The sequence below is a fragment of the Leuciscus leuciscus genome (genome assembly GCF_965113295.1).
Source record: "Leuciscus leuciscus genome assembly, chromosome: 11".
Classification (NCBI taxonomy): Eukaryota; Metazoa; Chordata; class Actinopteri; order Cypriniformes; family Leuciscidae; genus Leuciscus; species Leuciscus leuciscus.
The window spans coordinates 16,051,374-16,075,640 of record NC_138735.1 but is presented as its reverse complement, the minus strand read 5'-3'; the positions used below and the strand labels follow the sequence as shown (position 1 = coordinate 16,075,640).

General features: G+C 38.4%; 2 protein-coding genes across 2 annotated transcripts in view; one reads left to right on the top strand and one right to left on the bottom strand.

Annotated features, from left to right (window-relative positions):
- Positions 1–678: 678 nt before the first annotated feature.
- On the top strand, positions 679–7,340 carry LOC309509919 (threonine synthase-like 1). Its single transcript, XM_082184915.1, has 2 exons — positions 679–2,807; positions 6,759–7,340. The coding sequence occupies exons 1-2, from the start codon at positions 880–882 to the stop codon at positions 7,000–7,002; spliced, it is 2,172 nt and encodes a 723-aa protein (XP_082041041.1). The 5' UTR covers positions 679–879; the 3' UTR covers positions 7,003–7,340.
- Positions 7,341–10,580: 3,240 nt separating this feature from the next.
- Positions 10,581–24,267, bottom strand: part of LOC309509909 (uncharacterized protein) — a 34,772-nt gene continuing 21,085 nt past the window's right edge. The window contains exons 5-17 of the mRNA XM_082184902.1: positions 20,804–20,941; positions 16,968–17,135; positions 14,940–15,107; positions 14,224–14,553; positions 13,938–14,032; positions 13,731–13,781; positions 13,111–13,489; positions 12,828–13,007; positions 12,491–12,633; positions 11,577–11,924; positions 11,290–11,416; positions 10,944–11,181; positions 10,581–10,664 (exon numbers count right to left, since the gene is read on the bottom strand). Coding sequence (XP_082041028.1) covers positions 12,545–12,633; positions 12,828–13,007; positions 13,111–13,489; positions 13,731–13,781; positions 13,938–14,032; positions 14,224–14,553; positions 14,940–15,107; positions 16,968–17,135; positions 20,804–20,941 — 1,598 coding nt within the window. The 3' untranslated portion in view covers positions 10,581–10,664; positions 10,944–11,181; positions 11,290–11,416; positions 11,577–11,924; positions 12,491–12,544. The remainder of the gene's footprint in view (positions 10,665–10,943; positions 11,182–11,289; positions 11,417–11,576; positions 11,925–12,490; positions 12,634–12,827; positions 13,008–13,110; positions 13,490–13,730; positions 13,782–13,937; positions 14,033–14,223; positions 14,554–14,939; positions 15,108–16,967; positions 17,136–20,803; positions 20,942–24,267) is intronic.

Genomic DNA, 24,267 nt, shown 5'->3' with positions numbered 1-24,267 from the left:
AGGTCAGTAAACTTAAATACAATCGCGATATAGACCAGTGTCTGTCAATATTAAACCACATAAAGACCATTTAAATAGGAATCATGCATGTTCTGTGTATCTCTGTGAATGAATGGTTTCATTTACCACACACACACTGAGGCACGCATGATGTTTTCAGCCTAACGTCTTAACATTAATGCACTTTATCAACACAGCTGCTCTGAGAGTCACTTCAGCAGCATTTTAGCTTCATTTGAGAAAAAACTATCATATCATAAAACACAGAGAGACTCAAAGGTGTACAAGGCAACCCGTCAAAATAAAAGTTTGGTTTAACCTTTGAAGAAAGTTTGGCTTAAATCATTACATTTTAAATAATTGGTTATAACAATTTAATCAAACCATTAAAATGGAATCAAGAAAACAAAACAAAAAAAGAAACTTTTGGCAGATGCGAGAGCGAAGTAGTCCAGTGCAATAACCGGAAGACTCAGTACACTGCTTCGCGGTTACTTCCAGCGTTCTAATGTGTTGTGATAAAGGCCTATACAATATCCCTCAGTTTCACAGACAAGTCTTCAGATAGTCCCAGACTAAAATGTATGTTTGAGCTGTTTTAACTAAAAGCATCTTGCACTGACATATCTTAAAATATGTCAGTGCCATTGTTTTGTTTCAAGATGCACACAGTCATGTTTTTTCTAAGACACGTTTATTAAAGCTACTCAAATGCTCTAATTTAACTAAGGCCTAATCCTGGCTTACTCTAAGCCCTGTCTGTGAAACCAGGCCTAAACATTACATTTTGTATTTTAGCAAATTATCTGTAATCTACTGACATGATTTTAATTCTGAAACATATTTCTGCTTCCTAGATTATTTGATCTTTTTTCCAAGATGATCCCTGCAAGTTTCGGCCAGCTGTTGGCTAAAGTGAGCAAGCTGAGGACCCACCTGCTATTTGCTCCTTCATACTTCACTACAGCACGGCTATCAAATCAAAACTCTAAACCGCATGAAAGAAACATTCTCCTGATGGGTCCTCCTGGAGCAGGGAAGACCTGTGTAGGGCGGATTCCGGGACACAGACTAGGTATGCCTGTTATTGATATAGATGGCGATGTTCTCGAAAGGACGTGGGGAATGAGTGTGGCAGACAAGCTCTCTGAAATTGGTGGTGATGGTTTTATTGAAGAAGAAGGTAAAGCAGTGTGCAGGTTTGCAGCCACAGGAAGTGTCATCTCTCTGACCGGCTCCAATCCCCTGCATTCGGACGCCATGCGGCACCTGAAGCGTCCTGGACTGGCCGTGTACCTGGATGTGGACACAGAAGATATCATGCAGAGACTCTCTCGAATGAAGGTGAACAGGATTGTGGGTCAGGATGCTGGTGTTTCTATGAGAGAGATATTACATTACAGGAAGCAGTTTTATGAGAAATGGCTAGATGCGAGAGTCCTTTGTGGGACGGGAGACTCCGTGGAGGACGTGGCTGATAAAGTCCTGAGGACTCTGCTCAGATATGAGGATTCAGAATCAGAGGTGTTTGTTTCAACGAGGAGCCAAATGTCAAGTGACCCCAAGTTCTTCAGTGATGTCGTCATAGAGGGTCTTGCACCAGATGGAGGGCTTTATGTACCAAAAAAAGGTTTCCCCAAACTGGAACCTTCAGAATGGTTGAGAATATCCAGCCATGCCACGAGAGCTGTGGCCATACTGGAAAACTGTATCCATCCTATGGATGTGTCCCCTGTAGAATTGAGCACAATGGTGTGTCGTGCTTACGGCCAGAACTTCGCCGATCAGTCGGTTGTGCCTCTAAAGCACCTCACTGATCATCAGTATCTTCTAGAACTCTTTCACGGCCCAACTGCCTCGTTTAAAGACCTGGCACTGCAGTTGATGCCTCAGCTGTTTGCCCACTGCCTGCCACAGATGTGCAACTACCTGATTCTAGTGGCCACATCTGGAGATACCGGAAGCGCGGTGCTGAACGGCTTCAGAAATCTTAAAGACAGTGACTGGGAGAGGATCGGCGTGCTTGTGGTTTTCCCTGAGAACGGAGTGAGTGAGATTCAGAAGCTACAGATGACAGGATTTCAGGAGGGCAATGCCAAGTCCATCAGCGTCCTGTCCAATTTTGACTTCTGCCAGAGGAGCATTAAACGAATGTTTGGGGACTCGAGCTTGATCGGACATTTAGCTGTGGAATATGCCACGGTTCTCAGCACCGCAAACTCGATAAACTGGGCCCGACTGCTCCCTCAGGTGGTCTATCACTGCTCGGCGTACATGGACCTGCTTAGAAATCGCACGCTGACTTTCGGAGACCCCATTGACGTGTGCATCCCTACCGGAAACTTTGGCAATGCCATGTCAGCCCTGTATGCCAAACAAATGGGAATACCCATACGGAAGGTGATCTGTGCATCCAATCATAACTGCATCATATCCGACTTCATCGCTAGTGGCAAGTATGATCTCCGCAACCGGAAGCTGCAGGTTTCAAACTCTCCTGCCATTGATATCCTGAAGTCTTCCAACCTTGAGAGGTTCATCCATCACGCTTCCGGTGGGGATGGAAGTCTTGTCAGAGATCTGTTTTTGAATCTAGAAAGAGAGCGCATCTTTAAAGTGTCGGAGACTTTACGGCAGAAGATAAATCTGGAACTTCAAGCTGGTTGGTGCTCTGAAGAAGACTGTTTGAGGGCCATACAGGAGGTGCACGCGACAACAGGCTTCATAATGGACACTCACACAGCGGTTGGGAAAGTAGTCGCCGATCGTATACATGTCAAAACCTGCGATATGCTCCACTGCACCTTGTGATATGCTCCACTGCACACTGTTAAATACCCTTTGACTAGTAACCAAAAGTCCAAATCATAGTCTATCACTACATGGTAACTTGCATATTACGTACTGCTGTAATATGTCATGCGGCGTCGCGTTATCAACCAGGCAGAACAATCCTCCCATCCACCATAGATAATTTCTCAAATTGCTTATCTAATCTGTCTCAGCTGCCGCCTGAACCCAAACAAACAGATGAACTAGAAGAACTAACTAGCACTATGAGCACCATTCTCTCTAGGACATTGGATGTGGTTGCACCTATTAAATTAAAAAAGGTCAGAGAGAAAAATAAAGCACCATGGTATAACAATACTACGCATGTTTTAAAGAGAGAAACCCGTATTTTAGAGCGTAAATGGAAACTAATTTAGAGGTCTTTAGAATCGCGTGGAAAGACAGTATGTCACGTTATAAAAAGGCCCTAAAAGCGGCCAGGGCTGAGCACCTCCGCAAACTAATAGAAAACAACCAAAACAATCCAAGGTTTTTATTTAGCACCGTGGCTAGACTAACAAATAAACAGACGTCACCCGAACAAAATATCCCGTTACAGTTCAGTAGTAATGATTTCATGAACTTCTTCACTGAGAAAATAGAAAGCATCAGAACCACAATTGTAAACGTTCAATCTTCAATCGTGCCTTATAATTCAGCTTCAATTATCACCCCGCAAGAACAATTACAGTGCTTTACAACTATAGAACAAAAAGAGTTAAATAAACTTATCACTTCATCTAAAACAACAACATGTTTATTAGATCCTATACCAACTAAACTACTGAAAGAAGTGTTACCTGTAGTGGAAGAGCCTCTCCTCAATATTATTAACTCGTCTTTATCTTTAGGTCATGTTCCAAGAACATTTAAACTGGCAGTTATAAAACCTCTCATTAAGAAACCACAATTAGATCATAATAATCTAGCAAATTATAGACCCATTTCAAATCTTCCATTTATGTCTAAAATATTAGAAAAAGTTGTGTCCGCTCAACTGGGCTCTTTCTTGCAACAAAATGAGATCTATGAAAAGTTTCAGTCTGGATTCAGACCGCATCATAGCACTGAAACTGCGCTCGTTAAAATCACAAATGATTTACTTTTAGCTTCTGACCAAGGCTGTATCTCAATACTAGTTTTACTTGATCTTAGTGCTGCGTTCGATACTATAGATCATACATTACTCTTAGATCGACTACAAAATTATACTGGTGTTCAAGGACAAGCATTAAGCTGGTTCAAATCATACCTATCTGACCGCTACCATTTTGTCTATTTAAATGGAGAAAAATCGATCATAACTCCAGTAAACTATGGAGTGCCGCGGGGATCTGTATTAGGTCCTCTGTTATTTTCCATATATATGATGCCACTTGGAAATATTATAAGGAAACATGGAATTAGTTTCCATTGTTATGCTGATGACACTCAAATATATATTTCATCACGGCCGGATGAAAACGCTAAATTTTCCAATTTGACAGAGTGTGTTAAAGATAGGGATGCACCGATCCACATTTTTTCACTTCCGATCCGATCCCGATACCTGAATTTGGATATCGGCCGATACCGATACTATTCCGATACCAGAGCTGTGTTTGCTTTAATATTATTATTATCATTATTGTTTATTTTATATGATGCTGAAATAAACTCCTCTCAACAGGCAAGTATGATATGTAGGCCTACATATTTATGCATGTATGGTAAGTATAAGGTCAGAAAAGGAAGTCAGAAAAACAGTAAATCCTGTTAACAGGAAAAATCCCATTCTGAAAACAAATATGCAACTGTAGGTCATGTCAATATTTATTACATTCCCAAAATGTCAAATACTTGAGTCTTGAAATATAAGAAAAGTGCAAGTGTAAACATCTTACACACACACACACACACACACACACACACTATCTAAAGGGTGATCCTCGCTCCGATGCTGTAACTCTCTCGATGAATGCTCGATCAACATCAGCCATGTGCAAACAGACAAGCGGATTTCGCCTCAGACGCGCGTCAATTTCGCTTCAAACTTTTGCTTTTTACGAGCGTCAATTTCGCTCTGGGCGCGCGAATGGATTCAAAATATTCAAGCGTCCAACTAGACGCGGCAGACGCGAATTTGACGCGCTATTCGCGTTTGGTGTGAACGCACAGTAACGTGGTGCTTTTTTAAATGTTTGATTGCATTCGTTGTGTTGTACGACGCGAGGGAGCTTCAACGAGCTCTGAATTACGGCTTTGCAAACATTGCATTTTGCTGTCTTGCTCTGCGGTGTTTCCAGTGTGAAGAATTTCCACACAGCGGCCGCAAACTGCGGAATGGATTTCCTGAGCGGTGGCGTGTCTCATAACTCTGTGTCTCATTGAGCCGCGCCTCCGTTCAGGAAATCCATTCCGCAGTTTGCAGCCAGCTAGCAGACTAGCCGGCGGGAATCACTTTTGGAGTCATTTCAGCAGACAACGTTAAAGCGCAGACATGACTCAAGGATATCGGATATCTCCGCAGGTTGGATCGGGAAAATCCGATACGTGAATTACGCTGGTATCGGTCCCGATACCGATACTGGATCGGATCGGCCCCATCCCTAGTTAAAGATATAAAAGATTGGATGACGCGTAATTTTCTTTTATTAAATCCAGACAAGACAGAGGTAATACTTATCGGTTCAAAAAACCGCCCACAAAACCTTGCACAATACAACTTTAACATCATAGGATGTCCTGTTACTTTATCCTCTACAGTAAAAGGTGTTATACTCGATTGCAACCTGTCTTTTGAAAATGGTGGTGGTGGTGGCGCAATGGATAAGACACATGCCTTTGGTGTGAGAGACCCGGGTTCGAATCCACTGTGAGACACCAATGTGTCCCTGAGCAAGACACTTAACCCCTAGTTGCTCCAGAGGCGTGCGACCTCTGACATATATAGCAATTGTAAGTCGCTTTGGATAAAAGCGTCAACTAAATGAATAAAAAAAATAAAATAAAAAATAAAAAAAATAATCATATTTCATATGTTACAAAAACAGCCTTTTTCCACCTTAGAAACATTGCTAAGCTACGTAATATGCTATCAGTTTCTGATGCAGAAAAGTTAGTTCATGCATTCATGACCTCGAGACTGGATTACTGTAATGCTTTATTAGCTGGTTGTCCTGCATCCTCAATAAACAAGCTACAGTTAGTCCAAAATGCCGCCGCTAGAGTTCTTACGAGATCAAGAAAATATGATCATATAACACCGATTTTATCATCACTGCATTGGTTACCTATAAAGCTCCGTATTAATTATAAGATATTGCTACTGACTTACAAAAGCCCTAAACGGCTTAGCTCCAGTCTATTTTAAGGATCTTCTATCACCCTATAATCCATCGCGCTCTTTAAGATCACTAAATTCAAGGCTTTTGGTCATACCTAGGATATCCAGAACTACCAAAGGAGGGAGAGCATTTTCACATTTGGCTCCAAAACTCTGGAATAGTCTTCCTGATACTGTTCGTTGCTCAGACTCGCTCTCCCAGTTTAAAACTAGATTAAAGTCGCATCTCTTCAGCCAGGCATTCATATAATCCTACAGTTCAAACTACAATCCGGCCTCTAGCTCATAAATGCCAGAGGAGAACTGGCCCCCGACTGAGCCTGGGTTCTCCCAAGGTTTTTTTTTTTCTCCATTAGGTCACCTGATGGAGTTTTAGGACACCATTAGGTCACTTGATGGAGTTTTTCGGTTCCTTGCCACTGTTGCCTTTGGCTTGCTCAGTTGGGGATATTTTGGGGATATTTAATTTAATTTTATCAATCAATAAATTCCTCTTGAAACAAACTTGTTGTATTATTTTAATTTAATACTGTGAAGCTGCTTTGATACAATCTGTATTGTGAAAAGCGCTATACAAATAAACTTGACTTGACTTGACTTGACACCACGGGAAGTTTGCTCCGGCTGTCTTAAAAGCCCTTCAGTGTCAAGATATCCCACCGGATCCTGTTGAGCAGTTGGATAAACTCTGCAGCATTGGAGGCCGAGAGCAGATGCATGACGCTCTGCTGAAGTGCATGGGAAACAGTGGACATCATCCACATAAAGTATGTCAGGCTGACTATAACAAGCTCACAGATGAAGTAGAAACTATGATACAAGACTCATTTCTGAGAGTCCAGTGAAACCTGCAGTACCTGCACATGTCCACTTGATGGCAAAGTCTGTCAAGAAACCCCAAACATTATACTTCCATCAAATCTGAACACAAGGTGACAGTAAAGTCATGAGATATAGTTCAAATGCTTTTCATGTAAGTCCATAAACTAGTCTTAATTGTACTTTATCATAATCTCTCAGATGTTTTATTAATTTAGTGTTGATAACTTTATTAAAAAAGCCTGTTTATACTGATAGTGGCTTAATTGCTGGCAACAGCAAACAGTCTACAGTTACATAATGAAATATTACTTGGTGGAATTATTCTTTTTGAATATTATTAATAAAAATAATTTATTGATCATTTTTATTCCTATTGCTGTTGTTGACATGTGTAGCTTATTTCTTTAAGGGTTGAAATACAAATAAATAAACTGACAAGGCAAACAAAAAGTTTTTCCCTCTTGAAGAGATAGTTCATCATCATTCACTCAAACACTCATGTTGTTCCAGACCTCAATTACTTTCTTTATTCTGTCAAACACAAAAAAATAAAAAAATAAAAAAAAATAATAATAATATTGAGAAATTAATCAGTTTTTTCCCCTTCATGTAGTAGAAGTCAATGGTAACCAAACCGGTTTGCTTTATCAACATTCTTCCCAATATCTTTATAATGACTGAGCATCCTGGATTGGATCCTGTTTGTTTAAACATGTATTCTCTTCAGAATGCATACATTTATCGAGCCGACTATGGAACCTTACCCTGGTATTCCAGAGTTCTCGCGAGAGCACAAGTTGAATTTGCTCAGCGAGTTAGATTTAGGTCTGGATTTCCAGGCTGTGTGGTGATGAGGGTTCGCCGTGAGTTTCCAGATGATCAGGGCAGATATGTTGGTTTCCTACCAGCTGATGATTGAATCTGGACACCATGGTGGAAATGACCTCCTCCTTGTCTGGCCGCTCATACTCCGCACAAAGGTCTGATAGTATGGGTATCTTAAGTACCTCATCCATGTATGGAGCAGGGTCCACAAAAACATGCTCAAATATTAGGTCCTGCAGGTCATCTAGGTACTCTGTGCAATAAAACAAAATGTATTTATAAATTTATATCCTGTTGATGATGTTGCTGCTTGTGCACGACCAGCATTTTCATTGTAATGAAATGCAGCCAGGTTTAGTCTGCAAGTGCACAGACACAATTCAGGAAAATAGCCTATAGTGATGTAAAGTTATTTTAACAGCAGTTAAATTACCTGCACAACATTCCAAGAAATGGGAACACTGTTACGTCAGAAACGAGGACACAATGTGCAAGTAAAAAGCTTTTATTTAATAGTCAATGATGATGATGATGATGATGATGATGATGAATAATCCAGGTGATGCAGGCGGTGGCGCAGGGACTTTGATGGTCAGACACGGAGTGATGGATGAAGTGCAGCGTGCTCTGATGAGTGATGACGTGATCCAGACATGAAACGTAATCCAACAAGACACGAAACCGGAACACAGGAACTCAAGACGGGACACGAGGCACGGGAACAGGATCAGACAACACAGAGACTTCATGCAACGATCTGACAAAGGAGATGAGAAAGTGGTGAGCATTTATAGGAGATGAGATGAGTGGCAGCTGGTGATGATGAGTGATTGCAGCTGGATACTGATCAACCGTAACGTAACGATCCGGACACACCCACTCACACACATGTAAACAACAAGGCACGAGACTAGAGAGAGACATTGGATCTATGAACCGTGACAAACACCACATTTTTTGGGGCAAACCGTAGAATATGAAATGACTCCAAAGATGAAGTCTGGTGATGTGGACTTAGTTTGGTGATGTCCTTCAAAATCCGCGTGTTTGTCATCACTTTCTCCAGCTTGTAGAATGCCTGAGTTCCTATGAGAAATGATACAAAAATTGCATTAATTACAACTAATAACTTTAATTTTAGGTTATTTACACTTCGACTAACAAAATGAAAAAATAATTTTGCATCTGGCTTTATCATATGTTCAGATCTATCTACCGAAATTATATGCAAAATCGTACATATTTAATGAGATAATGCCTAATTTGCATAATTAAACATACATTTCTAAAACTTGTAATACATTTTTTTTATATACTTGTGTAAGTAATCAACTGAGGAAGTTTCATGGTGATATCTATTAGTTAAACATTTTACCCTATTCACCTGTAGTGTCTCGCCTTAAAAATTAAAAATCCACCCGCAAACCGCCCATATTCTTTGATTTAGATCTGCATCTGATCATCACATTACAATTATTCAAATTCTTAGTGTTAAGCATGATAATATGGTAACATCACACTGAAGTAGGCTGATTTAAAATGAACATTTATTTAAAATAAAAGTTCTTCTTTTGGCAAAATTACATTTCCTTTATAGCCTAAACAGAGGCTTTACTCCCTTCAAGCTTAAATTGTCAATGTTTCATTACATCACTGTTTGAAAACACTCAGAATCATTTTTTGTACCTTTATAAAGGGCATTTTCCCCTCATTTTATTAAATGTATGCGCCATCTTTCATTTCAAATTCTTAAATTTGATAAATATATTCAATTAAAATAATTAGACACTAGGCTGTTACCAATCAAATTAAATCATTTACATTGAAAAATTATAACTATTAAATTAGATTATTTTAAATATTTTTGAATATACAAATAAGGAATGTTGAAAAGAATGATACTTTATGAAACTAGCGTTTTGTCATTCAACGTTGACACTTGCTTGAGAAGTTGAAGTCGTTCTCTATCGCCGTGGTTAAAAATGGTACGGTCCACAATAGGGGTGTCTGAAATCGCTTTACATTAAAATGTTCCTACAGTGAAAATAGGAGTTGACTTGTATTGTAACTGTAATTATATTTTTTCACAATATCAGAAAAATTATCTGACCCCCCCAAAACTGATATTTCTGTCCCCTACTGGGTCTTCATTGGGGGGTATTCATGGGTTTCATCAGGTCCCTTTCCACAGGTGTATAAAATCAAGCACCTAGATTATGAATTCAGACTGCATTGTGCTTGATTAATACACCTGTGGAAAGGGACCTGATGAAATCCATGAATAGTACCCCCCAGTACCCCCTGTAATTCGAACTATGCTCTGAGGTACTTTTGTATTTGTGGGTGACGGTCAGTTACAATACACTCCAGAGTAACACCACGAGCTTCCAACAGGGCAAGGCTCCTCTGTAATCCTTTTTCCATGTGGTAGCTTCCTCCCACTTCGTTACTCTGAAATAGACAAGTATAGGGAACGAAACAATCATCTTAGACAAACCAGAAGTTTTAAACTTCTCAAAATGTAATTTTTTTTTAATACTGATATTTCTTCTCTTCCACCTGAACCAGCTCTGGTGTGTCCACAACGGTGTTGGTCTGAAGGTCCATCAATGTATAGCTTCCAAACTTTGCAGAGTGGCCTTTGAAAGTAATATTACACAAAGCATTATTACCACGAGTGCATTGAATTCAGTTAGATACTACCTATGCATGTTATGCTTCATGATCCGGAAAATACCTGAGCATCCATGCATCCTTCTTATTTACAACTATGTACCTGGTGAGTCAGCCCTCATGTCACCTCCAACGATGACCCTTTCCCTTTCACTCAGGCGATCTAGCGTCTCATTTTGCTTGAGCACTAAGAAACAAAAACTCGTACTGGTTAACAAATATTAAATACAAAAGTAACAAAATATAATAATAATAAAAATAATACAATTCTGAACCAGGGGTGTTAAACTCAGTTTCAGAAGGATCAACAGGCATACTTGAACTTTTTTAATGAGCCTTAGAGAGTTGATTAGCTGCCTCAGGTGTGTTTAATAATGATTAGAGGTAAACTCTGCAGTGCTGTGGCCAACAAGGAACTCAGTTTGACACCCCTGTTCTAAAACAAATGCACAGTTTTGAAACTTACGACATGTCTGCTGTCTCCGTTAAAGTTGTGTCCGTCTCTGCTGGATCAAATGTATAATCTTGCTCTTCAGGTGCTACTACAGATGATGTGTCCATTAGGGTTTCTTCGTCATCCTCTTCCTCCAGTTCCACACGAGGTCTCTTTGATGGCCACTTTATAGGTGTAGAGGTCCTAAATATTAAACCAGCTGCTGGTGACAAACTGTCAATGTCCGAAACTGTATCTGTCGTCTGGACACCTGTAATATACAAAGTAGTTGTGTGTTACTGTTATGTGACACTTATTGTGTAACAAGACTAGTTATAGGTCCTCTGTATAAGCAGTATCATGTAATACATAAACATACCTGAACTCCTGTAGCGAACATGAAACGTCTTCATTGATAACTGAGTACCAACAGACTTGGTCAGCGGTTTTGCGTCTGTCTGGCAAGCAACATCTCTGGTTTGGCTGCTCTGTTCTGATGTGCTGTCCTTAACAAATAAAGATTCCACCATCAGCGCGATAAAAAAATAACAACATAGCTGGACTCATGGTGCTATCACATGCTATCACAAACTTTATAAGTCTAACATGTTATTATGAACTTGACAAATTCAAAGGCAATTTGGAAAACCAACACGTAATACATACTTCTAGATGTGTAGCTGGATCACGAACAGTTGGCACTGCTACATCCTTCAGGAGCCATTTTTTTGCAAAACCTGCTTTATACTGAGCCTCATTCAAAAAGCTGTCCGGTGTAAAATGATTCGAGCAGACATAAACGAATTTTGGTAGAGTTGAGGGAGCATTTTCTTCAAAAACAAACTTAATCCACCTCGTCTTCAGCGGTTCAGATTTCGGGAGTAAATAGAGAGAGGCTATGTGGATTATTACATCCAGCCCAACGCTTGGGAGACATTCTCGTCAGTGCAGCGATGGCGGATGTGATGCCCGGAGAAAAATCTGTGGAAGCAGTTTTCCAGGATCTGGAGAGGCCTGAGGATGGAACATTTCAGATATCAAAAACTGTTTTATTTTTATTTATTTTTTTATAATATTAATGATCAATGTCAGTGGTCACATCAAAGTGTTACTTTGGTTTCACTTTATTTTGGTCCCTTTAAGACATTCTATAAGTCTATAAGAAACATTGCACCTACATGTCTACTAACTCTCATTAGAGTATTAGTAGAGTATTAGTAGAGGGTTAGAATAAGTTGACATGTAGTTGAAAAGTTACTTATAGTCAGTAGATCCATTGTTTTATCTAAAAAATGTCAGCGCTGGTCGAGAAAATAATATTATAATGGGGGAAATAATTTTAATATTCTGTAAAAACAAGCCTTATTTTTTAGTGGAAAACAAGATAATACTTTTTAAAATAATTTTGGAGAAATAATGATTTACCATTATTATATAGTATCAAGCGCTATATAAATGAAGGTGATTTGACTATAACAAGAACATTACAATGAACACAAATTTGAAAATCTCACTACAAATAATCCAGAATTTAAGACAAAAGATAATAATCCTACTCTGCTTGTTACACTTCCACACACCTGAAACTGATCGAGTGAATCTCCTCAGCTTCTCCAATCTAGTGTAGTGTACAATCAAAACCATGGATGTTGTAACATCTGCTCTAAGCTGGGGCGTTCAGCTGGATCCCGCGCTAGACACTGTCCAATCAAATCCCTGCAGTCTGTACACATTTTAATAAGGAGAGAGCTGGTTAGTCATGACCATGTGACCTGGCATTTTTGAAAACAGCGATGCTCTCGGTGTACGTTGAGCTACAGTATATATAAAAATTCTGACACACTACAACCTTTAACTTTCTGTACAACTCGTTTGCTTTATGTGTGTTTATCAATGTTATCATCATTATTCACTCACGTTTGGATAAGTTGGGGTTCTGAAATGTAACTTCGGCTTGTGTGATTTCCGTTCTATTCTGAAAAGGAAGACAAAAGTTCGACAACGCGTACAGCAACACTCCTAGAGACCAGACATTTGCTGGGACGGCGTGGAATCGAGGTTCTGTCATGACTTCAGGTGGGCAGTATAGCACAAGTCCTGTAAGGAAGACATTTGCACATTGTTGAGCTTTTTTTTTAAAGCATCATAAAAAAATGTGTAAGTCACTACCTTCAGGTTTCCACACTCCCAAAATGCTCACCCCTGTATATGTTGCTCTCGTAGCCTTCACTACTAAATAGCTGACCGCAGCCAAAGTCTATCAGCTTGAGATCTAGCGTGTCTTTCTCAAACAGGAAATTCTCCGCATGAATGTCACTATGGAAAACACCATGATGGATGCAGTGTAGCACTGCCCGCACAGCCTGTCTCATGACGACCCGTGAGAACCAGTCACTCCAAGGTTCACGAGTGATTATGTCATACAAGCTCTCGTAGTGCTCCGGATACTCCATAACCAGAGTGAATTCTTTAGGATGTTCAAACCACTCGTACAGTTGTATGACGAAGGGGCTTATGGGTTCTCGCCTCATCATCATCAGCAGCGCCACTTCTGTAACGAGAAGTTTGGGATTCCCAGGCTAGAGAGAAGAAGCAGACAGAAGGTTAGCTGGGTAAAAATCTGAAGAAACATCATTTTAAAATGTACTATTCTTTGATCTTTTTAGATGCGTTCAAAAGAGCCTTTTCAGCTCAAAGTTATTTGGTGCCTCTAGGCTTATTTGTTGATCACATTTATACCTAATGCTTCCTACGGGTGTATTAACTACAGTAATCTGCACTTAAACAACTCAATACACATTCAGGTTTTGGCCAACTTACAATATAAAGATAACAATCATTGTCACTCTTGCGTATCCGCTTGATGGCAACCTGCACAAAAAAACAAACAAAAAAACAGTTTCAATAACAGTAACAGTTTTCAAGCACCTGGCCTTGTATTAAGTATTAAACCATCTGTAAATTGTTTAAAATATGTGTTTTGATGCATGCAAGAGCAAAATGTTTGTACAATTCAGTAAGATTTACCTTTTTGCCATCAAATTTGCGTGTTCCCAGGAAAACCCTGCCAAATACTCCGGATCCAATTAACTTTTCCACGTTATAGAGAGACTCAAAGAACTCTGAAAAACAAACAGAAAAATATGAGACAATTATTAGCTTGCTAGATCCATTGTTTTATTTTAAAAATATCAGTGCTGGTCGAGCAACAGTAAATGTGATCGGACGTGTTAAAAACTTGACTCAGTTATGCATGAAATAGCTAAATCTCTATCTGTAGACTTTGCACTGCCAAGCCTTATTTCAGTCTCACCTGTTGAGCTCTCGTTCACAGGAGAAGCCTCCACGGCACCCTGAGCAGTTCGGCCAGTTGATGTCTCTGTTGGCTCGACAGGAACTTGACCCGGCAGCGGAGGACACAGAAACCCTTCGAAGCTGTTGGACCTGGACAAACCCTTTTCGCTTGGGCTCTCCCATCCATCGCTACTCCAGCTCCCCTCGACGCTGTCCGAGCATCGGCTGTACAGATTGAACGACTCTCTACTTCCTCTCTCGACATGGGCCTCAGGGAGGGACCAAGATGAGGATGACGCGATGCCCGGAGAGGAATCTGTGGAAACAGTTCTCCGGGATCCGGAGCGGCCTGAAGATGGAACATTTCAGATATCAAAAACTGTTTTTATTATTTTTATTTTTTTATAATATTAATGATCAATGTCAGTGGTCACATCAAATTGTTACTTTGGTTTCACTTTATTTTGGTCCCTTTAAGACATTCTATAAGTCTATCAGTAACACTGCACATGTCGACTAACTCTCATTAGAGTATTAGTAGAGTATTATTAGACTTATAGTCAGTAGAGTGTCTGTTGCTAGATCCATTGTTTTATTTAAAAAATGTCAGCGCTGGTCGAGAAAATAATTTTATAATGGGGGAAATAATTTTAATATTCTGTAAAAACAAGCCTTATTTTGAGTGGAAAACAAGATAATACTGTTTAAAATAATGATGGAGAAATAATGATTTACCATTATTTGGCTTGACGCCGGAGTGATCTGAAGCAGGTGACGATGGTTCAGGAATAAAAGGCTCCACAACAGTCACAGAATCACTGGAAGAGCTGCTGAAAACACCCTTCATATCCTCCAAGAACTTGAGAGAACGACCAGGTTTCTTCACACATTCTGGAGCTTTTTCTGAAATGAAGAAAAAACAAATGAAAACAACTATTAGACCCATCTCTGACGTCAAATTAAGCAATGACATAATGATATAACTTACATTTTACTATTCAAATCTTAATAGTGTAACAAAGTCTCTGCTTAATATCTGCAAACTCTTTATTGTGATGCTCCTCCAACAGACATTCAGTTGTCTATAAGTAACAATGCACCTACATGTCGACTAACTCTCATTAGAGTATTAGTAGAGTATTAGTAGACTGGTAGGGTTTAGGGCTGGGACAACGCGTCAAAGTCATCGATGACGTCGACGCAAAAAATACGTTGACGCAAAATATGCGTGTCGATTCGTCGACCTGTTTTCATTTCTCTAAAAAACGTGTGCAAATTACTTCACAGTGTGTACCTTAAGTGCGCTGATACGCGATGGCCATCATTCTATCCATCCAGGGGCTTTCCTGCATTGAATTTTTTGGGGGGCGGCCGCCAAAGCCTTATTTGATCGGTGAGTGATGTAGAATAGAATGACTGACTGCGCTTGACAGGGCGCATATAAGTACGAGAGAGAGCGCCGGCCGCGCGCGTGCATATTCATCAAAATCATTAGACACGATAGAAAAAGGGCGGAAGACCAAAGTTTCACGTGGAGCATTCGGAGATTTTTTTCTCTTGAATTACCGCGAAGTGTGAATTGTGGTAAAAAATAAACTGCCGGGATAATCACACAACGCTTGCCGTAGGCTACACGTCCACTAATGACACGTCCGATTCGCGAACTAATGACTCATTTGAACCGATTCACTTTAATGAATGGTTAAAACAACTGATCTGTCCAACACTGAACTCACGAGGCGTCTGAATCGGTGTATAACAAATCGGTAACACTTTACAATAATGTTCCATTTATTAAATTCTAGTTAAGTACTTTTTTTTATTAGTATTTTATTTATTTTTTTAAGAAACAGGTGAGTGGCAGAGTGTATTACTATACGTTGTTGTTATTTTTATGTGAATGAAGAATTAAAAGATGCACTTTTTTCAGTAAGCTAGGACTATGTGTTTTCAACATAAATGTTCAATTCTGTTGGTTCAGGAAGGACGCCATGACAGGCTGCTGGCTCCCACTGTTAATTTTTATTTATTTTTTGTTGGAAAAGCACTCTCTGTATTAGCTTAAAGCCCCCAAGTTTACATTGGTTACTGTATTCTTTCAATTGCTCTAAACAAGTATTTTGGGTGACCTTTTTATTTTTTTATTGAATACTAGACATCAAGTTGTTGTTATTTTCATCTGAAAGAAGAACTCTTTTGTTCAGTAAGCTAGGCCCTATGTGTTCAGTAAGCTTGTTTCAGTAAGCTATGTGTTTTCAAGGCTTTAAGGTTTTATTGAATGCTACCTCTGACTAAGAATGCATTACTATGCACTTGTATAGTCTTTTATTTTGGAATTTTAAGAGCAATAAACATATATTGCAATGTTAAGGAATTCATGTTTTTTTCATTCAGATATGTAAATTAACATGTATAAATTGCTATTAGTCAATTAATGGGGATTGGGGAGATAATCGATAATCGAATTGAATCGAAATCGAATCGGACTGGAAAAATGAATCGTTAGATTAATCGTTTAAAAATAATCGTTTATCCCAGCCCTAGTAGGGTTAGAATAAGTTGACATGTAGTTGAAAAGTTACTTATAGTCAGTAGAGTGTCTGTTGCTAGATCCATTGTTTTATTTAAAAAATGTCAGTGCTGGTCGAGAAAATAATTTTATAATGGGGGAAATAATTTTAATATTCTGTAAAAACAAGCCTTATTTTGAGTGGAAAACAAGATAATACTGTTTAAAATAATGATGGAGAAATAATGATTTACCATTATTTGGCTTGACGCCGGAGTGATCTGAAGCAGGTGACGATGATGGTTCAGGAACAGGATCTGCTGGAGGAATAAAAGGCTCCACAACATTTCTTGAGCTGCTGAAAAAACCCTTCCAGCGCTTACGGAAACGACCAGGTTTCTTCATACGTTCTGGAGCTTTTTCTGAAATGAAGAAAAAACAAATGAAAACAACTATTAAACCCATCTCTGACGTCAAATTAAGCAATGACATAATGATATAACTTACATTTTACTATTAAAATCTTATCTGTAAAGTTACAAATCTAAAGTAATGGGAATTGTTCACGCTATCCACCTGACTTCTGCTTAATGCCTGCATAAATGTCCCAACATATTATTTCACAATATTAATAGTAATTTTATTTCACTATTATCACGATTACGAGGTGATTCCGATTCAACGCTAAAGTTATTTTTCTTATTTTATCTGATCTTTAATTAAAAAGAAAACATACATTTGCAGGCTTCATTTGGCCAACTCTGGCACATGTGGCTCAGTTCTTGTAATGGTAAAGATCATATGGGCCATATCTAAATATAGATATATTTTATTAAACACATTTATAAAATGCATAGCAATGTCTTATTTATGACATAACTGACTCTGTAATACTCGGCACGACAGCCATTTTGACAATTTTGCATGTTTTTGACAATTCAAGAGAAATAAGTGGTGAAATTGAATTCTTTTCTGGATCGTATGCTGTCTGTGAAGCGGCTTTCTGTGCCTGTGTTTCTGGTGTGTGTCAGACAGCCATCGAGCTCATGCCTTATTGAGAACGTTTTGCTAACATTCCCATTCAATTAAGAAAACATTATTTCTAAATGTTCCCTGAACGTTCAAAACGTCCAGTTTTTTCAACGTTTCAAAAATGTTTTATCTTGGTTAATAGGCCGCTGTACGTGAGCTGTATCGTTCAGTTTCGTTCCGACAAACGGGGCACTAATTTTTCTTTTGCTCAATATGTTCAACGTTAATTAAAGGTATCCAAGCAAAAAGTTCTCCACGCATTATCCTGCAGTTAATGAGAAATTGTAATTTATTGGCGCACTATATTGACTGCGTATTGAGACATGTAAAACTGTTGAGCTAGATTTTCAACCAATCAGCATCGAAAATGTAAGTAGGTCACAGCCGAAATCAAGCCAATATCACTACGCACATGTAAACATGGAGGAGGACGTAAGCAGCGCATCTTCATCTGATAGCGGCGATCAAGCTCGATTAACACCCGTAAAGTGTATTCTTCATGTCGGAAAAGATGGTGGGAAAGGTCCGCAGCCCTTTACTGAAGTCCGGTGGGAAAAAATCAAGCATAGGAATGGCTCAAAACGTCGGACACTACGGAGCTAACGTTAGCTATTGGTAATAAACATGTTGCCCTCCTGGACAAACCGGTCTCTGATGTCCCAACAACTACGGGTTTCACCCGGCCTGCTATCGGCGTTTTATAGACAAAAAACGCTTGACTTGTGTATGTGTGTGATGGGTAGGTTTAGGGGTCGGGTTAGTGTGTGTGAGTGTGAGAGAGAGAGAGGTGGGTAGGTAAATAAATATATCAAAATTAAATCTTGTTTACAACAATCATTCCTGTGAATATGTACATGTAGTGCAGTTACTGCTCGTGTACGCAAATTAACAATTCACTATTAAATGTGTTATTTTTAAAAGTTTTTTTTTTTTTGTATACTTTTGAGTTTAACTTGGAGTGAGATTTGGGGGGGGGGGGGGGGGGGGGGTTTGCAAAAAAAACTTGCATCACAATAAGTGTATTGTGATTGTCAAAACATTTTAGTAAATAAACTGAATTGTATTAGGTTTAGTGACAACATGTTACAATGTTTATATGGTAAAAAAAAAAAAAAAAATTTTATACATGCCATGGGATTAATCAATGCATGCTGATGAATGATGTATAATAATAATAATTAATCTGCATACCCTAGTTTTGCACTGATGTAACAAGACTGACAGTGACACAATAAGACATCATGTTAGCATCTTTTTACTCTTAAAAAAAATATATAAAAAAACATGTATGTTAGGGATGGGATTTGATAAGATTTTATCAATAATAATGCCACTGACGATTCTGATTATCGATCCAATTCTTTAACGATTCTTGATAGCACTGTGTGGAAAAATGTTTAAAATGCTTTAAAAAAAAAGTGGTTTTATTTATTTTAAAGTTTAAGCTTGAATTAGCAAACTGTACTTTTTATATAATGTATGTAATAAATAGAACCTTATTGTAAAGTGTTACTGATTAGTTATACACCGATTCAGACGTCTCCTGAGTTCACTGTTGGAAAGATCAGTTGTTTTAACCATTCATTAAAATGAATCGGTTCAAAGGAGTCATTATTAGTTCGCGAATTGGACGCGTCGTGCGCGTTGTGTGATTATCCCAGCAGTTAGGACATGGACATCCAAGATTTGTGTCAAGTTGTCAACATAGAAAACATTTCATCACTGTATAGTTTTATTTCGTTTAATTAAAGTGTTGTTTTATGTCAGCTGAATGTCCGGAACGCTTTTCTGAGAAGATAAGGAAACTTATTTAGCACAATTCACACCCAGCAGTATAATTCAGGAAAAAAAAATCTCTGAATGCTCCACACGAAACTTTGGTCTTCCGACCTTTTACCACTGTGTCGATTTATTTTGATTAATATGTGCGAGGGAGAGAGAGCAACACAGCGCCTAGTTTGGAGACGGTGAAGTCGTTTACACAGAGAGTGCGCGCGCGCAACCAGCTCTCTCTCTCTCTCTGGTCGTTCTTTTAGTTAAACACAAACGCAGCCGTTCATCTACATTACTCACCGATCAAATAAGACTTTGGCGGGACAAAAATTCACTTTGGCGGGCGCTAAAACAAGTTCAATGCAGGAAAATTCATGCTTGAGTTTCCATTAGACTCGCACGGTAGCCAGGCAAATGGCGAGCTCAGCTGTTGTTGACGCTGTGTGTGTCATGGTGTGTGTGCTTCAAGATTATGACGCAAGTGCTAAGATTCCGATTGGCCAAGAGAAAAAGTGCTAAGATTTCGATTGGCCCAGAGAAATGTAAATTATAAGAATTATCCAATAATGTTTCGCAATTTCGTCAGCGAAATAAAGGGATAACAACAATATTGACAATATTGTTTATAAAATTTAACTCACAATGTTAATTTATTGTTCATTTAACTGTTATATAAAATAATAATCACATTTGCAATTGTGCACGGGAAAACAGAAGTCTTGCTGATGTGATATTGTAGGCCTTTGATAAAAATATGAGACAAAAACTCATTTGGGAACATACCTATAACTGTACACATCATGCAGTGAAAGCACGAGAGACCAAAGCGATGTCAGCTCGCGGTTCCTCGTACATCGTTAAACAATGATTACAATATCATAATAGATAATACACATCGCACACCACTACGCACATAAAGAATGATCTTAGAATTGAACTGACATTTAGGCTACCAACTCGCTTCTCCTTCTCTCCTCCTGTTTCGCGTGCAGGAGACGGACGTAATGATGCCGCGAATGACGCGAAATGTCACGTGAACAAGCAAATCCACAAAGATAGAATAATAAATAAAAAAGTACGCTAATTAGATGGTTCTAATTTGGAAAACATTAGATATGTGTAAGTCAAATTGCCATCGAAAATGTAAGACCTTTCATAAGTAAAAATAAGACTTTTAAAGACTTTTTAAGGCCTTAAATTAAAAAAATCGAATTTAAGACTTTTTAAGGATCCGCAGACACCCTGTAATACTGTTTAAAATAATGTTGGAGAAATAATGATTTACCATTATTTGGCTTGACGCCGGAGTGATCTGGAGAAGGTGACGATGGTTCCACAACAGTCACAGCACTACCGGAACAGCAGCTGAAAACACCCTTCGTAGCCTTCCAGATCCTGAGCCAAAGACGTTCTGGAGCTTTTTCTGAAATGAAGAAAAAACTAATGAAAACAACTATTAGACCCATCTCTGACGTCAAATTAAGCAATGACATAATGATATAACTTACATTTTACTATTCAAATCTTAATAGTAAAATGCTCCTCCCAACAGACATTCAGTTGTCTACAAGTAAAATTGCACCTACATGTCTACTAACTCTCATTAGAGTATTACAGGGTACCTGCACAATTTTTAAAGGACAAGTTCGGTATTTTACACTTAAAGCCCTGTTTACAGATCGTATCTGATGAAATAGAACGGTTAAGATAAAAATTTGGACACATGCTCCTGTCCCGAGAATTTTAGGTTTATTTCGCTTTTGTGGACCTATTTTGCCAAACGCGTTACACCCGTGATTCTTCCGTTGAGAGCTTGAATAATAGACACTCCAGCCCAGTTGGTGGCGATAATGCACCTTTGCCAATTGCAAGCAAACCACGGGCATTTCATTGAATAGAGTGCCGAAGTTATGACGTCACTTTGTAGGCCAAAACGCGGAAGTGAGTTAGCATTTTAGCACTACGGGTTCCCTCGCCCTAAAGTCTATGGGTTTTTTGAATGGGTTTTTGCTAAATCGCCTGAAATAAGGTCTGTGGTTAACAAAGCCTCTAAATATTTTCACGTTTTGATCTATGACATAAAACACACCAGTTATAACCTGCTTGTGATTTTTTAAAACTTTATTGTGTCTTAAAAACGGTGGTTGCTAAAAGGGACTACATCCTTTGGCGGAGACTTTAGACGTCATCATGACAAACATGAAATCTCTCACTAGCCCGCGTTTCAGCTTCACGTTCTTAGAAGTTTACCTTTCAGTTAATATAGCCTACATAACGTTATTTTTGTTTTGTCCCGAGATGCAACCACAAGTCCGATGTTATCCAGCGGAGACTCTGGGTTCGTGCCAGATGGAGTAAAAAAGGCTAGCAGCAGCAAGAATAAACGTTTTTCATAACCAAATCAACAGCTAAAATACCTTTTGTCTTTCTCTTAAAATATCTAAAAGCTTGTTTACTTTGCCACTGTTTAATAGATTAGATCCGCTGCAGTTTTATTAAAGGCTAACGTTACGTTGAGAAATGTGTTTAATTAAAATATTCAAAATAATACCTGGTTTATTGACTTTTATTGTAACTTGTTTGGATATAATTATAGAAAGGGTGGGTCCTGCACCTTGTGAACTTGGCTTTTACCCACCTATAATAATATGATTGTATTTGTAAACAGCATTGCCGGTAGTTAAAGCAGGCAATGATATTAATCTTTGTTATTTTAGTAGTAAATGTTAACTATATTTAATGTGCTATATAAACGTGGACAATTCCCAGAGAACACGCTGATATGTATAGCCTTAATGCACTGTAAGTTGACTGTCTGACAAATACACAAATTAAATGTTAAACTATTGCATACTACTTGTATACTATTGTAACTACACTCCAGTCAGCTCACAGTAATGTGAATGTGAGATAAAATTTACTACACAGGCTCTCACATTGGGGCTTGTGGATTACCAGGTAAAAATAGAAAATGTTAACAAAATGAGTATATATGGTTTATTTAGGGAACATATATGGTTTAATTATAATATATTATAATAAGCATTTGCTATTGACAATTCTCTTTAAATTCAACATATATAATTATATACAAATATTATATTAAATGTTTGGAATTGAACTGCGTTATGCTTGTTCAGAGATTATTTGTATAGTTATCTTAAATACATAGAACACTATTATAACTCCTCTATCTCTCCCTAGTTTTACTTACTCGATTAACCTTGTACCTCATGCTGGCCCTTACAATACCGGCAAGTAAACCAGCATCTAAGCTGCACTGTTCATGTCCAGATTTATAGTTGTTCTCTCTTCGATCTATGGTTTTTCTATCGTCTAAGAAAAAGGACATGGAAATTGATACGACCATAGCTAACGTTGGTGCTTCTGAGATGGTTAAAGCGCGTTTTTTTTCCTGGCGAATTAGCAAATGGTATGCAAACATCGATCAAACATAATACAGTGAAAGATAATCTTTAAAGTTTATTTGGGGCACAATGATCAGGCATAATAATCTTAATCACAAAGAAAATAATATTAAGGTTTATATAAACTAACAAAATAATAAACGAATAAATAAAACATTAACAAAAGATTAAAAAAATCTCAGAGAGGCACGCATAAACAAAATTAGTTTCTAACATTTTTTGAAAAACAGAAGGGGCAGTATTTCTCATGAAAAAGTGGATAAGTGTTCATACCATAGACTGTAAAAATAGGTTCATACCATAGACTGTAAAAAATAGGTTCATACACAGCGCAGATCATAATGAGCGAGCGAGTGAGTTTGAGGAAGCTTGATGATGACGTTGATCCGCGACCATGGTGTGCTGTAGTCCGTTGATAGCCTACCGTTAGCATTTTATATCCGACGGCTTTATTTAGGCTTCAAAATGTATACATTTTCGATTAACTTGTAAAGATTATCTTGATAGACAAAACGTGTAAGGGTCACAACTCTTTGTTGAACACAGATCTTATTTTTTGCGATTTTCCAAAAGTCTATGGGGAAAATGCATTGCTTTTTGATCGAGGGAACCCATGCGCCGCTAACTTCCGGGTTGGCCTACAAAGTGACGTCATTACTTCGGCACTCTATACACAGAAGAAGCAGAAGAAGAAGCGGCGGAGTAATATCGTAAAGGTACTGCGGTCTCACAGCACGTCCTATTAAGTCAATGGAGTTGGACAAAAACTACGATAAAACCTGTTGGAATGCATCTTTTTCAGCGATTTTTGATGGAACATATCAGTGAACACCCCTGACCACTCGGTGAGTTTCACGTCTTTGTAAACGAAAGTTTAATGTGTTTTTAGGACGGAATCTTCCAGTGCATATAGACAACCATTGTGGGGGTGGTGGGGGGGAAGCGAAATAAACCTAAAATTCTCAGGACAGGAGCATGTGTCCAAATTTTAATCTTAACCGTTCTATTTCATCAGATACGATCTGTAAACAGGGCTTTAAGTGTAAAATACCGAACTTGTCCTTTAAAGTCAAATTTAAGGCTTTTTAAGACCTTTTTAAGACCTGAAGAAATCAAAATGAATACCGTACATTAGGGGTGCGCAATATTGACAAAAATATGTCTCGATATTTTCAACGTTTTGTCGATAATAATTAGATGATATTTTAAAATTATTTAATGATTTACTGTACAGTTTTTTAATGTTTTAATTAAAGAATACTTTAAATATGAAACTAAAACCACCAGTAGGTGGCGGCAAGTCACTGTCTTAATAAGCGAG